The 17635-nt window shown below is 37.8% G+C and overlaps 1 protein-coding gene across 1 annotated transcript in view; it reads left to right on the top strand.

Annotated features, from left to right (window-relative positions):
* Positions 1 to 17635, top strand: part of LOC145984919 (intraflagellar transport protein 81 homolog) — a 106603-nt gene that overhangs the window by 29685 nt on the left and 59283 nt on the right. The window contains exon 4 of the mRNA XM_083118317.1: positions 6354 to 6534. Within this exon, the coding sequence (XP_082974443.1) occupies positions 6354 to 6534 (181 nt within the window). The remainder of the gene's footprint in view (positions 1 to 6353; positions 6535 to 17635) is intronic.

Below are 17635 nucleotides of genomic sequence, written 5' to 3'. Positions count from 1 at the left end.
GTACTTTTCTCTTCTTATCTTCTCACATAGCCAATGTTTCATTTCTTCGCATGAGCTGCATAGGATAGTTTCTTCCTTATTTCCCTCTTCTCCACAGCAGTTTAATATTTCCTTTCTGTCTTCCATTTCCTCCATTATAGTTTCTCTGTTCTCGCCTTCAATTTTATTTTCTTCCTCCATTTTGGCTTTCTCTCTCTTTGCTTTCTCAGTCACAATTCTGCTAGCCGCAACGTTGGTCGCCACTAATGCTACGCCCCTTGTGGGTACGTACTGAAATGTTATTTACCACGGCTACAGATATCTTAATCTCAGGGGGATAGGTTCTTTGTTTGAGAATTCCAAATAAGAAAGCATTTTATAGCCAAGAGGATATAGTAAAATGCGGATCTATATTCTGAGAACTTGACAAAATACAGAGAAAATATATGTATATGTATAATCGAAAAGGCTGCTTCTTCTTTTAAATGGCTTCTTCTTCTTTTAATATGGAAAAAGCTTCTTCTTTTCTTATGGAAACGGCTTCTTCTTCTTTTAAAAGGCTTCTTCTTCTTTTAAAAGGCTTCTTCTTCTTCTAAAAGGCTTCTTCTTCTTTTATTATGAAAACAGCTTCTTCTTTTAATATGGAAATGGCTTCTTCTTCTTTTTCTTTGAATTTCTTCTTCTTTTATTAAAGCATAATCTTATTTATGTGCTCGCTTTCCCCCCGCTTCTTTGTCAAACAATACAAGCTATACTTGTAGAAAGAGTAGGGTCGACTAAACTGACAATAGCGCCACCTCCTATTTGACGACCAAAGGGGAATAACCAGGATCGCTAATAACGAGCGCTGCCAATGGCCCAGTGCGACTAATAAAAAGCGCAACCGAAAAGTGCTTCGGGGCATCTAATTTGACACAGCGCCACCGGGGAACGGACAAATGCAAAAGCTGACGATGTTCTCCTCGTCAGAGAATCAAAAAGAAATTGAGATACATTTCTGAATTCATTTGCTCGCTTAATGACTTTCCTAAACGTTTCGTATGCGGCCATATTCTTAATTCTTTTAAATTACTACATACATCATTCTATTTACTTCTATTATAGTATTTGAACTCTTCTTTTATATATTTCTCAATTTACTATAATATATATCATCCCTCTTCTCCGCTTTAAGTTTTTTATAATTTTCTTCACTCCTCTGTATATAGCGTGCTGCTACCTCTCTTCGATTCCGAGAAACCATTCCTCCTTGCAACTCTCATTGTGTCATCGAAACTGGCACGTGACAGCTGGTCCCCGTAGCAGAGTGGTAAGCACATCTTGCTACGATGCCAGGGTTCCCGGGTTTGAATTCTGGCCTCGGCATGAATATTTTTGAGTGTCCATTCATCAATTTCATCATATCATTACTCATCCTCATCTTCGCAAATTAGTCAAAAGTTGCACAAGAAGTAAAATAAAGCAAGACATCCAATAGCTGTAAGCAAACTGGTCGACAGATTGCACCAAAACTCTACGTTACAATTAGGTACATTGGTAGCAACTTACAGCAAAAACATAATTTTCATACCTTTTACATGGGCTTTTTAAATGAACAATTCCTGGTATTTATTTGACATAATGTATATTGATGGGGAAAATTGACAAACAATTCTATCTGGTATATAATGCATAGTACAATTCAGGTTCAAGAAATGGCTTTCTTAGTTGTAGGTGGTAAAGCTGATGCAATGCCGATCTAGAGCAAATAACATCATACTTATTCAATACCGGTTGCTATGTGGACCAAGGGGACAATATTGTCTTGTGTATACAATGCGTCACCAACCTTCACCCCCTTCTCCCTCCACTGTGTTTAGTATTCAAAAGTTTTCACTTCTGGAACCACCTTGTTTATTCTGTAGTAGATGAAAGCAAGATTAATATTATGTTACGGACTTGCAGCTCGGGAAGTTATTTGCTATTGCTTCTCATCCAATAAATACCACTGATACACATCCTGTGTGATAGGAGGTGCATGCTTGAATTCTGCAGAACAGCATGGTGCCGTTTTTCTCGGTGTTGAAAACTGTTCCGTTACAAAGTTAAAAAATCATGGAAATGAGGATTACACTTTTATAGTGTTTCTTTTAAAAAAAATATTACTAAAGAAATCCAACCTGGTAATTTGTATTTGTGTCTGTTGATACATACATATTATATGCATGACATAGTGAAAACGTGTGGTTTTAATGTTGGCTGTCTGAATTATTCCGTGCATAATAAGCACCACAGTTTTTGGCATCAAAAATTTTGGAAAAAATTGAGCATTATACATGAGTAAATACGAAAAATATAAATATGCTGACCAAGGCAGTAATTTTTTTTATTAAAAACATAAACTAAGCGTAACGTTTCAACCTTCTAGCAAGGTCTTCATCAGACTCTGTATCAAGTACAAAAGTAACAAGATACAAAAACAGGGCATTATATATATACACAAAACATTACTCCCTCCAGACTATTAGAAAGTTGTTTTGGAACTTTCTAGCAGGTGGCTTTCACTTGTGAACTGAACTTTCACCTAAAATACTAAACATATATACTTCCATATAGAATGTGGTTGGGCTTTATATCTCACGCTCTTTTTCCTTCATTTTCTTCCTTCTCCTCTCCTCTTTCTCTCTTGTCCTTTCCACTCTTTCTAACACCATTTCTAACTTCCATTCTTTGTTTAACTTCAGTCCCCCATTCCAGTTCATTGTGTCTTCTTCACCTTTCTTCTCTATTTCCTTGGCTTCCTTCCATTTTCTCACTAGCATTCTCTTCTCCCTTCCTATCTGCTTAGCCTCATCCCACTCTATGTCATGTCCTGTTTCTCTCATGTGTTTAAATATCGCATTTCTCTCTCTCTTAAGTCGTACATCATCCCTATGTTGTTTCAATCTATCTTTCAGTCTCTTTTTCGTTTCTCCTATGTTCACACTCTGACATTCTTTACATTTTACTTCGTAGATAATCCCTTCCTCTTCCTCTTCTCTGTTTTCCTTTTTCTTGTTTGCTTTCTTCGCTATTCCTAAGATGCTTCTCCCTCCCTTCCTGTAAGTTTTAATGCCCGCTTTTCTAAGCACTTTGCATATCTTTTCTGTGGTCTTCCCCATACTCCTTATTCCAAACCTTCTCTCTTTCTCTTTCTCTTTTTCTTTCTCTTCCAATTCTCCCCTTCCTCTATTCTTCTTTCTTCTGTTTATGTCCAGTCTATCCTGCTTCTCATAGCCATTCTTTTCCAGCTATTTCCATAGGCTATTTATTTTGCCTTCTTTTTCACATTCCTTTGTGCATATTTTCGCTATTCTGTCCTCCATATTCTTTATGAAATTTCTTTTTGTCACCTCACTTACATCACTTCTTTTGTGGCAGAATACCCCTGCTGCACACTTCTTCTGATGCCAAGTGGTTTCAATTTCTTCTCCTCTCTTCCTTTTCATCAATATATCAAGGTATCTTAACTTGCCTTCGTCTTCTATTTCAAGTTCCAATAATATCCCTCTTTCTTCATCTTGTATTTCTTTGGCAAAAATGTCGAGCTGCCTCTTCGTTCCCTTCCATATGCCAAAACAATCGTCCACATATCTGCAAAACAGAATTATTTTGTCACCTCCTTTTTCTATCACTTTCTTTTCCCATTCATTCATAACCAATTCAGCCAATGCTGGGCTTAGGCTAGAACCAATATTAAGTCCTTCACTCATTAACATTATTTTATCTCCCATTATACTGTAACCGTTATTCCAAATGGTTTCCAGCGCCTTCACTACCCTTTCACTATCCCATTCTCCTATATTTTCCTGTCCCATTCTCTTTTTAATAATGTCCAAAACGTGTCCCCTCTTGATGCTTGGGAACATACTTTTTACATCTAAGCTAAACATTGTCGTCTTCATTTCATTTAACTTAAGTCCTTTCATGAGGTCTACTACTTGCTCACTGTTCTTAACTGTTCTGCTTTCTTGCTGTGTTACTAACACTTCAATAACTTTCTTTAATTTCTTTTCCAAGGGTTCCAAAATATTGTTTCTGCAATTCATTACTGGTCTTAACTTTATCTCCTCTTTGTGTATCTTTGGAAAGCCCTTCAAACTTGGTAGTCTTCCTGTCTCCTTTATGCATTTCTTGAATCCACTCCTCCTACAGTCTTGTATGGCCCTTTCTTTTAGAGTTTGTTCTTCTTCTGTTCCACAAATCTCCTTATATCCGTTTTCTTTTAGGTCTTCAAACTTCCTCTCGTACCATTCTCTTTCCATCACCACAATTGCTCCTCCTTTATCTGCCTGCTCTATCACCACATCATTTCTTGTTTTGATTTTCTTCATCCCTTCCCTTTCTTTTTGACTCAAATTATCTACTTTTCCTTTTTTTCCCATTTCTTACTTCAGTATGGCTGCTGTTCTTCTTCTAATCCTGTCTCTAGCTGGTTCTCCTCTTATATGGAGTACTGCTTCTTCAATGTCATATATAACTTCCTCATAATCTACATTTCTTTCTTTAACTTTGAAACCTCTTCCTAGTTTTAAAAAAGCTTCCTCTTCTTTTGATAGGTCTACATTCCCTATTACCACAACTCTTCTTCTGGTATCCTTTTCTCCCCTTTTTTCTTTCCATCCTAGTCCCTCTCCTTTCTTCTTCAACTTTATTTTTATTTTCTCTCTAAATTTCTCCTGCCAGCTTTTCATTTCGTAAAATGTATATTCTCTCGTAAAAATGGTACAGGAAGGGAGGGAGAAGCATCTTAGGAATAGCGAAGAATGCAAACAAGAAAAAGGAAAACAGAGAAGAGGAAGAGGAAGGGATTATCTACGAAGTAAAATGTAAAGAATGTCAGAGTGTGAACATAGGAGAAACGAAAAAGAGACTGAAAGATAGATTGAAACAACATAGGGATGATGTACGACTTAAGAGAGAGAGAAATGCGATATTTAAACACATGAGAGAAACAGGACATGACATAGAGTGGGATGAGGCTAAGCAGATAGGAAGGGAGAAGAGAATGCTAGTGAGAAAATGGAAGGAAGCCAAGGAAATAGAGAAGAAAGGTGAAGAAGACACAATGAACTGGAATGGGGGACTGAAGTTAAACAAAGAATGGAAGTTAGAAATGGTGTTAGAAAGAGTGGAAAGGACAAGAGAGAAAGAGGAGAGGAGAAGGAAGAAAATGAAGGAAAAAGAGCGTGAGATATAAAGCCCAACCACATTCTATATGGAAGTATATATGTTTAGTATTTTAGGTGAAAGTTCAGTTCACAAGTGAAAGCCACCTGCTAGAAAGTTCCAAAACAACTTTCTAATAGTCTGGAGAGAGTAATGTTTTGTGTATATATAATGCCCTGTTTTTGTATCTTGTTACTTTTGTACTTGATACAGAGTCTGATGAAGACCTTGCTAGAAGGTTGAAACGTTACGTTTAGTTTATGTTTTTAATAAAATAAATTACTGCCTTGGTCAGCATATTTATATTTTTCATAATCATGGAAACAAGGCTTAATGGTGCTATAATGAGTAAATACGGTAAAGAAATAGTCAGAGTATACTTAGATGTGATTTTACTTCCTCCTAACCATGCCTGTAATTTTTATTCAGGGTGATCAGGCTATTTGTATGAAAGAGGCTAAAGAAATGATAATTATTATAAACTAATGAATTGTTTTAGCCAATTTATTGTTATGATCAGGGCTCGAAAAATTCTGGTCGCCTGGTCGCCATGAAAATTTCAGCCTGGCGACTCTGGTGTTTTGCTGTACTTTCATTAGCCGTTGATATTTTTTCCCTGGAGCCTGATTTTCAGAGCTGGCACCTGGCTCTGAAGAAGATTTTTCGAGCACTGGTAATGATGTCCTTGAAGATACACTGAATGTCATGAAATTCTTTTCAAACTTATTAATATACTGAATGGATAGTCATACTATTTTGTTCAAGTTACTTTTTTTTTTTTTTTTTTTTTTTTTTTTTTTTTTTTTGAGTGGAACTTTAGTCATAAAGTTCACATTCTGTGACCTCACTCATGGAACCATTTGTTGGAGAATGTGGAACGTTAAGTTCTGACCTGGTCCTTACATTTTTCACTGAACTAAACATTAAACATTATTGCTGTTACTGACACTCAAAACAATAAGTTTTTTTTGCTAGGGGGGGGGGGCTAATTTGGAATGCAATGTTAACTTCCAGGTGGGGATTTGATAGGCCAGTTTAATCCCACTTTACAATGTCCATAGTCCTAAGGGAAACCATGGAATACATCTTCAGAACCTAAGCTTTAAAACTGTTCTTTATTTCTTGGTATGTCAGTACATGCATTAAGGTATATAAATATGGAGTGACAACTTTGCCTTTCCTTGCAGGTCAAACTTTCGACAAAATCTTGTTCAAGGACATAAGCAGGTGATCCACCCGATTCTTGAATGGATACTTCAGCGTATGCCGGAGCTGAAAAAGAGGGCTTACCTTGCCAAATATCTGGTCAAAATTGAAGTTCCACCTGAAATATTAGGAGACATGAATGTGTCTGATCTCTACGAACAGGTACTTATTCCAAGAATTGGGAGACATTTAACTTTTACAGTATTTTTCTTTTTATCCTATGCTTCATATTTATTTACAGTATTATTTGGAGATGGACCTTTTTTTATGGAAAGTTACGGAGTGGCCTTGTTCAGGCCAGTGGATGTGGCTGCACTCATAACTGATATATACACACTGTGCACCCCTCTTCCATCTTTTCTGAACTGAGGTGTTGGTGGATGGGGTTAGTGATTTCTACACAGGAGTTGTTGAAAGGGGAATTGTGGCTGTTGGTATGGATGGCGACAGTGAAGTCCAGATGGAGAAAAAAAACTTAATTATGCCGTGCTCTTCCCCAAAAATGGTACTTAAATCAGTGGTTGTTCAGTCATGAGGAGGGCTGTTGATGTTTCCTCAGGTTAAAAACATCAGGGTTGCTGCACATCTGAAAACCTGGAAATGTGAGGGAATTTTGCAGATCGTCTGGAATTTACGTGCATTTTGGAGTCTGCAAGAGAAAAAGTTGCAAAATGAACAAGCAATTCACTTCCACTTCTGGATTTGGTTCTTGTGATTTCACTCCCGAAAAAGATTCAGTTTAGAAACTTGTTTCTTTAGTTCTTATGATTCTAAGTTTTGTGCAAAATCAGTGTTCCTTCGAATTTCTGTAATAAATTTTCACTTTTATAGTACTAGATATTAGAAAGAATATCGAAGTAAAACTAGGAGTCCAGATATCTGATTGATAACTAAAGTACATTGACAATATGATCAGAATTATCGGAAGGGATTATCGTCTATTATTTTATAGATCTTAGTCTTGTTGGCATTTACTATATAATTCCTATATGCTACAAAATTTCTCCAGATGCTGTGTACTTATTAATGTACGACACTATAAATCCACCAGAAAATGAAAAATTGTGTATGGTTTATGAACTTTTTCTGTTGTTCTTTTATTGTGGAGATCTTTTGTGGTGAAATAATGTGCCTCTGTTACCTTAGCCTGAAGGCTAGATACACGTGATTGTAGCACCCAATACATTTGATGCTGATTGTAATTTTACAATTTACTTTTTGAATTTTCGCATGTTCTTGTGTGTGTAGAATGAGACTTGCTAAAAAAAATATTGTGAAAGTGAATATTCATAATAATTAATGGATTATATATTTAATTGAAAAACACGAGGTTCAAAAGCAAAAATCATGATGATAAACATGTCTGGAAAAAAAAATATTTTTGGACCGGAAAACCTGGAAATGTCAAAGAATTTCATAATCAAAAAATCGTAGCAACCCTGCATCACAGATGTTGCAGATGAGTAAGGTGAAGGGGTATTGTAAACCAGGATATTTAGGAGGTGGGGGTTGAAAACAACTCCGAACTTGTCTGGAAAGATGTTTGGTGTCGGATCACTATGGAGAATGGGGAGGAGGGAATGTAAGGTGTGTGTGATTTTGTTTAGGTAGGAATGGTATTGGCTGACAGCAGTGGCGGCTTGTGGTCTGACTTTATGGGTGTGCACTTCAGCATCGCGTCCAGAACAAGTGTTTTATAACCCTCTCAAATACTCGCTCTTTTTTTTTTTTTTTTTTTTTGCATCCATAATGATGCTAAATGTATTGGTAACGGAAGTTATGAACACGTTTTACTGAAAAATAAGGCTATAGTATAATTTTATTTCATAAAAAATATTAATTTTTACAAATTTGAAATACTGCTGCAAATTTTCCGTCGATCACGAAAAAAGTGATGCTATTGGATATATAGATAATTTAACATTCGATAACCTGACAAAATCACTATAAACATAGAAATGCCGATCTACAATATTCAATATTATTGTCGATTTGCAAAATATTTAGTAAAAACTTTCCCCCTCACTCCACTGATAAATGTGAACAAGAATAATTACATTTGCATACATGAAACAAGCAGGATCAGGCAACTACCCAGGGTGCAAAACCTGGGCATCCTCCTTGTTTAGAGCCAAATCCTAAGCGCGAGTTTATTTTTTAGTCCACTTTATGCACAGAAAAGCAAACAGAGACAGACGATCTACAATTTAGAGTGGTCCGAACCACTATGTGCCTCTACCGGCTGCGTGGCTATTTTTTAAAAAGAGTTGAATTCATTGTTGACAAGAATTAATTGTAGCTACTGCTGAATAACTTAATACAAGTATATTCAGTGTGGTATTTAAGAAATTTCCAGTGGCGGGGGAATTCTACTGACTGTCTAGGGACAGCATGAGATAATGACTTTATGCCATATAACATTTCCCCCCATGGATAAAATTTATCAAGGAGAGGGGGGACACAAGTACCCAGAAGGGGGAAAATCCCCCTCCCCCCTACAAATGCAACTCTGAGTATATTGCAAAATCATCTAAACTAGGAGATTATTGTTGTTTTGATGTCATTATGTAGGTATAAAATAAACACATACGTACAATACATGTGTTCTTTAACAGAATTATAGTATTTTTAAAATAAGGCTGTTATTCTTCGTCATTAAAACCATAAATATATAACATGGTTGTGATTTATATTGGAGAAATGTGGAAAGTAGGAGGAGCCAAAATTTCTCGCCCAGGTGAAAATTTTACCTTGAGCCACTCCTGCAAACAAGGTAGCCGATCCAACGACCAAATGCAGAAAATCAGTTGTAATCTATCTAGCAGTTGTTCATTTCTAGAACGACCGACTGACCAAACCAACAAACTCAAGCAAAATCAAGAGAATAAATATAAAAAAATATTTAAAAAATTACAGTTTGTCCACACTACCCTTCTTCGTACTTCATAATTTGTCTTTCCCTTCTGCCTTATCTGTCTTATTACTGCAGTCGCTGGCGCGATTTGTACGAATATAGCTAACTTCCCTCCAAATATTCAACAATGTTAAATATTACATATCTGCTTTCGCTATGTACAGTTTCCCCTCTCATCATGCTCACTTTGCAATGAAAGGGGAACGATCTGTTGATAGCATAACAATTTTGCCACACAAAGGAAAGCGCTGACTGATCCACGTCTCCCCTCTCCCCACTGCCTGAGCGGGTGGATAATTCTACTGCAGCGCCACAAGGACAGTTTATTTTGGCCAAGCAAAGGCAATGCAAGACATTGTTTAAAGCACGCGTTTCACTTTCAGTTGTCCTCCCCTTCCTCCTGTCTTCTTCCTTGCCTTTGTCATGCTCGGAACAGGGTGGGCGAAGATACCATAGAAATGACCCTTTTTTTAAAAAAACAACCTCAATTTACGGTGATGTGTGTGCTGCCTCTACTCCACCATACAATCTCGAATGGAATGGGATTGCAACACTGCTCTATCGTGAACACAGCACTAGCAGTGCGAGTTTAGTCCATAATACCGCGATGTAGAAGAGCAAATCCCTTCTTTTCTTGCGTTCTGCAAACAGCGGCAGGCACTGGTAATGGGAAGCCGATGGGGCGATTGGGCTTCGAAACACTTGATGTTTTGAAGGAGATAGTGTTCAGTGAATAAGTTTAATAGTTTCTGGGTGTGCACGTACAAATGTGCGAATAGGCTGAAGCTGCTAGTGGCTGACAGGTATTTTGGGTTGGTGTCAGGTTTATAGGTTGGGGTGTATGAGGCAGCTCAGGATATTTATTTTGTAAGCAGAGTTGCCCAGGGCTTAGTGTAGGTGGGGGTTATAGTTTTGCTGGGAGCATAGATCATGACTGAAATTCATTTCAGTTTGAATTCTGGTTCGGGTCTGACTGAAATCACTCCTTGCATTATTAGTTCTAGTTCAGCACTGTGGATAGGTAATTCAGAGTTGAACTCGAATTGATACTGGAAGTCTCTACTCCAGTTCAGACGAACCAAAACTTGAAGCTCCTCATGCAAAAACATTCTACTTCGCTCCACTTCAGAAACCAGTTTTGGTAAAAGCAGTTCAACATTCCTGTCCAAGATTACAGTCCACACCATGGCGGAGGTGAGTTTTGGTCCGGAATGTTAGTTCGAGCATACTGAAATTTGCCCAACTACTGCAGAGAATCAGTTTGATCTTAATGCTAGAAATGTGTGGTGTGCTGTGTGCAAAGGAAAATCGATGCAATGTGCACAGAGGACAAAAGATGAAACGGGCTCACTTATGCAAGACAGAAACATCCCTCTGCAGTTTTAGTTCAGGTTCAGGAAGACTGAAAGTATGTCGGAATCAATTTTTTTCATTTCGGTTCCTCTTATCCCTGCTCGGGAGATGAGTGAAGTTTTGAGACAATGTCCTCTAAAAGGCCAAGGACAATGGGATTGCTTTTTTGGTGTGAAATGAGTGAGAACATACAGTGTTCTTTTTTTTTCCCCGAATAAAATATTATTTCATTTGTCACACTGTTTAGTTCTTTTAGGATGTCTGGGCTTTAGGTTAGGACTGAAGATTGAATCTCTCAGTGTCTCAGCAAGTTATCCTGCCTGCTGGTGTGGCATGGAATTTTTACAAAGTACAACTTTTTGAAAGGAGAAAAAACTTCAAATTGAAATTAAGTATTTTATTATCTTATCTTCTTCCTTGGTGCAGATTCTAATACTTTGGACCTCCCTGATTAGACTATGCCAGAGCGTAACAGCTTAACTAGGAATTATGAGCAAATTAGTGGGCTCAGAGAAACAGGCCCATTAAGGTAATAGGAAGGTCTTCTCAGGTTAATGTCCTTTGACAACTGAGAAATATCTGTGCACATGAAGGACATTTTATATCATCTGAGTTGTTTACTAAAACTATGAAATGGCCTTGCTGTTGGGTGTTACCATGTTACTATGGATTTTTTCATATATTCAGGGTGGCTGCTCACCGGGGATTCCTTGAATTCTGGGAATTCTACGTGAATTTTTCTCTGTAGACTTGAAAAATTGCAACTTTTATTAATCCAAGTGCCATTGCATTTATATATGTATTTATAAATGCTCTGAGGCAAGTATTTCACAGTTTAGCTTTTATTTTTATCGAGGAAGGAAAAGAAAGCTGCGTGGAAAATAAAACAGAATTCTCTTTGTTAGTGTTCTTTGCAGAACAATTATCTGGTAGACGGAAGATTATTGCAAGATAAGATATCCTAAAGTTGAATAGACAAATTTTAGTTTGAAGTTCTTGTACAATTAACAAATGTTCGTAGATTAGTATATCCCATAACATCCGTCACTTATGTTTGAAGATGTTTTTCGAGTATGAATATGTGGAATTGCAAATGTAAACTCGGTATCTTAAATTAAATATTTTAAATATGTGTAATTGAATTTGAAAATAAGATCCATAGGATAATATGTGGACCTAAAAGGGATGAGGAGACAGGTTACATATTTTAGAACTACATAATTTGTATTCATGTCCAGATATTATTAGAATAATTAAATCAAGAAGACTTAGGTGGGCAGGCCATGTGGCACGAATGGGAGAGGAAAGAGGAGTTTACAGGATTCTTGTTGGGAAACCTGATTGTAAGAGACCTGTAGGAAGGCCAAGACGAAGATGGAGGGACAACGTTGAGATGGACCTAAAGGAAATCGCTAGGGATGGAAAAGAGTATATAGATCTTTGCTCAGGATAGGGACAGATGTTAGGCCTGTGTTGCTGCAGCTATGAACCTTCGGGTTTAAGAAGGCTAGAGAGTTAGTTAGTTAGTTATGTGTAATTGAATTGATTTAGAATTATTGGATACATTGGAATCACACACACAGACCCTTTATATTGTTAATATATTTGTGTGTGCATATGTGTTAATAGTGAGATTCGTAATACGTTGATGTAGAGAAAACATTCTGCTTATATGCCCTTTAATTTTGGAAAGTTCACCTTGAAAACCGGGAATTATACTTGGATTTTATCATTGTCCTAGAGTGGCCACCCTGTATATTACAACTTGTGCACAAAGCACACAAATACAAATATCTTATTTAAAATTTAAAATTATAGAACTGATAAAAGAATACCCTTTTATTATAACATAGAACATCATTGCTTTCACACAGAACGTACATATGTTTTTATTTTGTCAACTCTTCCTTTGAGTGATAAAATGACATGGAAATGATCAAGCTCAGACCATGTAAACTGGAGTCCTGGCAACAGTCTCAAATTTTTCTCAGCAAGTAGTGTACGCTAACAATCAAGACGTGCGTTTTGGAAGACATAAGTCTTGATGTGACCACAAGATCAGCCAAAGTGTTTGCGTTTCCAATGAAGAATACTTAGATTGGGATAACCCCTGGTATTTTACATCTGTGTTGTTTAAGGCTTGTTGGTCCTTTACAAGGGAACAAAGTTGCCCTTTAACATGTTTACATATTACATAATTTACATAAACTCTAAAAGTCAAATAACAATTATTAGACTTGAATTAGCATTGAATTCACTATAAAAAACTCTTTAACATAAAAAAATAGCCTTAATGTAGAATTTTGCTGTACAAGATAACAGATGATTATATAAATGTTTTGATTCGTAAAAAGAAACACATGGGGCAGTCATGACATGATGGAGCAATATGAAAGTTATTGAATGTATTTGAAAATCCTGAATACAGAATAAATTAATCTTATTTTTTAAGCTTACCAATTAAAATTTTCTGACCGTTCTGATATCCTACTGATTTAATATAAAATTGCAAATAATCCTTGTAAAACAAACATTGCATTAACTTCCTGCAAGAGTTTTGCCTTTAGAAAAGAAACAGCATATATAAATATTTGCTTTACAAATATAGTCCAAATGAATTATAATAACAAAATATTAAGAGTTTTGCAGTAAGTTGCACGCTGTTTACAGATACTGATACTTTGGTAATTTTACCAATATGGCAATAGTACTGATTAATTTGTTCCTAAGGTACTTGTGTTTAATTAAATGTATTAGCACGACAGAACCTTATAAATGTTTACTGGAGTTATTTATCAGATAAATGGAGCTATGAAAGATACTCGTCTTCCTGTTAGTTAGCTACACTAAACAACAAAGGCAGCTGATTGGCTTATTTCACTGTGGTGATATTTTCAATGATGACACCTTGCGGACTAAGCATGTGCTTTCCCTTCCGTGTCTGAACTGAGAGGACATGCATATTGCAGAGGAAAGAGCAGATGCAGCAACTACAGCCGGGAAGGAATAACCTGGCAGTAACGTCACTCCCTGCTACGTCAGCGTTGCCAACTACTATGAAAAGAACCATGGCACGAGTAAGAGTACGAGCAGTAAGGATCTCGGTGCAACTACCCATCTTCAATTTAAAGTTAGCACTGCTAGATGTTTATTTTATGTCTGTTTATTTTAATTATTTCATATAATTCGGCTTTCAGCAAACCTTCTGCATGCGGAGTATTGTGAGATGATAGCCACGACTTCATTTCAGCCTTCTGCTGTTTGATGTTGGAATTGTTTTCAGTAACTTGTTGTGGTATGGAGGATTGTCACACACAATAACAAGTTTGGGGGCAGATTGGGAATAAGCTGTTCTTCGAACCACAACATAAAATTGTTAGTGTTCATCTCCCCATGATAGTCACCTGAAGTTGTTTTTGAAAGGAACACTAACTACACCCCCTCCACAAATCCACTTTCACCACCGGCATGCACAATAATAAACTTGGGACCCTTTCCTGTTGGCACTTGTAACCCCCCACCCCCCCGAATCTTTGGAATCCAGCCAAACTTTGGGGACAGTGTGGTGTGTGTTCTTTCATCCATGTAAATGAAAGACCGCCGGTTTGCTCTCTACGCAGTTCTTTAACTTCACGCAAAAATGATCGCCGCCCGCAACGCAACGATGCTGTTTCGTTCAAGGAGCAGCTTCCTGCTGCCTACGCTGTGCTTTTTAAAGCTGAATCGTAATTTACTTATGATCATACGCAATGACCAACGCGAAACCTTAAAATTAACATTTTCTTGCAGTTCCTTCATCAGTTTATGTACGGTAACAAAAATGCCTTTCGTGTATAAATCATGGATTGTTCGGCGCACGACTGTTTCATCAAAAGAATCCAGATTTGTGACACGTTGCTGGGCGTTCGGTCGGTTTTTGCCCGCCGTTGAAAAAGGTTTCCCGCTCGCAATACTAACACTTTTGTCTTTCTCCTTCAAAATTCTCCACACAGATCTTTCACTGACACCTGTCGCCACGGGCGTTCTGTGAACAGCTGCGGTTTTGTTTTCATCGCAATCAAAGTACTTATACACATTGAAAACTATTTCTCTTGTATCGCTGTGCAGGGGCTTACCTTTCTTTACTCCACTGCTCATTGTACAACAATGACAAAACCAGCCAAAATAACCTTTCTAACAAAGAAACAAAATAGCCTGCAATCCCTCGCTCGTAGCTGCGGTTTGTTAGACCAATGTAGCAGTGTGGGGGTTTGCACGCCTGTATCACCCCTCTCGGAATGATTTCGATTGGTTTGCACGTCACCTTGTCGTCCGCTCTAGCGAATGAGCCTTCGCTTTTGGAAGGAGAGGTGAAGGTGGGAGATGACGTCACTGCCAAGCTATTTCTTCTGCGCTGTAGACACAAGACACAGGCCTGAACACAGTTTTACAATGCTGTTTTTTATGAACTCACACTAGTTATATCCGAGACCATCCCCATAGATTTTAATATTTGGTCTATCGAATAGTAAAAAAGTTCAAAACTATTTATAAAGCAGCTCCAACCTCTGATAAGTATAATTTACCAAGCAAAAATAATGAAGGTAAAGTTCCCGGTGCATATAGCTCCGTGCCATAAAGGCACATTTTCGGGGATGTGGGGGTAGGGCCCACACATTCTCGATCTTGGACATTTCAGCAGCACCATGCTCCGGCTGCCTTTACCCTGCCAGGTACCCATTGATTTGAGGCTGTGTGATCCCCAAAGCCACTTAATGCGGGGACAAGGATGGACGAATTCTGACCTTAGATCACCCACCCCAGTGAATCAAACCCGGGTCTCCCGCATGGCAGTCAAATGCCCTACCAACTAGACCACCGTGCCTCTAAAAGTAGACTGAAGAGCTAAATTTTTATTGTTTCCTTTATTTCTGTATTTTGAGGTATTTCCTTGATTTGTGACCTTGTGTATGAGTAGTGAAATGAATGAGAACAAGCACAAACAAAGCACTAATGCCTTGCACATAGGTGCCTTGATTTTTTTTGCAAATGTGAAAAATGTTAATTGTTGCAAAGAGTATTTATGTACGTGCAAATTAGTGGGATCAGAGAAACTTGTGAAATAATGGAAATGTATAATACATATTGTGGCCTTTTTTGCAAATTCGAACACATTTTGTGCTTAAAAAATGAAAAGTTCAATAAAATTAAACATTTCTTGTATTTCAGGGTTAAAAAATAAAAATGTACCATATTTATGTGTGTAAAACATTCACATTTTCCAAAATTTTATCCCCCAACAAAGATAAACTGTGGTGTATATTATTTGTGTAATAATAACCCCATATAAAAAGGTTATTTCCATGAATTTTCACCTTCTATCAGAATGTTTTGCATCACAGAGCAAAGCAGTGGTGGTGTGGTGGGAGATTGAGTGTGCATCTACCATTACACAGGAGCCATAACTTGATATTTGTCATGTGAGAAATGGAAAATAAATTCCTCAAATATCATTTCCAACATATGAATCCGGAACAGGTGTAGGCCATGTGACTTACAAATTAAAATACTAATTTAAAAAGGAAAATAACAAGTATAAATGTTAGTTATATTTAGCAGAAAAGTGTGCCAAAGTAAAACATGAATTTCAGACAGGATATATATAGTTTTGGGTGGAGGCTCTGTGGTTATTGATGCGGAGGTTCAGGGGGGTAGAAATTTCATCCAGATTTGATAGATGAGGGTGTATATTAGGTTGGAGAGTGGCAGGTGCACCTAAAACTCCGACTTCACCATCACCACCCACACCAACAGCCACAATACCACGTTCAACAGCTGTTTCCATGTAGCCATAATACATCTGAATGGCTTATTGCAGAAAGGGACCTAAGTCACTTTTGCACAATTCTGAGAAAAACAAGAAAAATCGTATAATATTGAGAGTGTAAGAAAGAAATGTGCTGTTGTTGCCTCAAATTTTTAGCACAATGAATAGTTAATTTTGCAACCCTAAATGCGCCCTCCTGCAGTATGCTGCTAGAGACAGAGGAGATGAAAAAGTTGTGACTCCGATACCTCAAAAATGTGACTCAGGTCCCTTTCTGCAATAAGCCATTCATCTATTACCCAAGCACACTGACACCTTCACCCGCAGGAGATGGAGGGCCTATATTTCAGGAATGCATGCCACCATACCCCCCGGACTTAACCTAGCCACCCAATAAGTATCTTCCCATTCCCCCCCTAACCACAACCCACCCACCATCCATCCCGCAGTAAACACTAGTGAAAGGATCTTCTCGTAAAACCCATGTTCTATCACTTGTTTCTGACACCACTGTGCAGATGGACGCTGGCATCAGTATTCTGTGCATCTACGCTTTTGTACTCCATACTTTCTACCTATTGTGACAATGAGGACATAAGCTCGAAATATCAAACTTTTCTTCAATCGTGGTGTTTACTGTCTCCTACGCAATATATGTGTAGTGTGTGTGTGTGTGTGTGAAATCCCAGGATCAATAATCACCATTCCTCCACCCAAAACTCGGATTTCACAGTTGCCATCCGTACCAACAGCCATAACACCACCTTTAATAACTGTTTCCTTGTTGCCATCATCCATTTTTACCCCCTCCCCCCACTCTGACACGTCTTTCCGCAGGCAATGGGAAAGGGCCTATATAGCAGGCATGCACACCACTATACCCCCGGACTCAACCTAGCCAACCAGTAACCCTTTCCTCTCCTCCCCGAAACTATCCACCCACCTTGCAGTAAACACTGGTGAAAGTACTTTTGTTTCCTATCGACTATTTCTGGCAACACTGACCATAGAAAATAACAGTGATTTTATAAAAAATTACATCGGGAAAATTGAGTTCCCTACTTATACAGGATGCTGATTCAGGCTCCCTGGGTCTGCAGTTAATCATGCTAACCACCACCACATCATGGAAGCTTTCATTTTTTGTAGTGCCTGGGTTTCCTCTGGAGGGTGGCAAAGGCAACTGGATA

The sequence above is a fragment of the Lepisma saccharinum genome, chromosome 3 (genome assembly GCF_977018435.1).
Source record: "Lepisma saccharinum chromosome 3, izLepSacc3.1, whole genome shotgun sequence".
Taxonomy (NCBI): Eukaryota; Metazoa; Arthropoda; class Insecta; order Zygentoma; family Lepismatidae; genus Lepisma; species Lepisma saccharinum.
The sequence above is the reverse complement of the archived record's forward strand: the minus strand, read 5'-3'. Positions and strand labels throughout refer to the sequence as shown.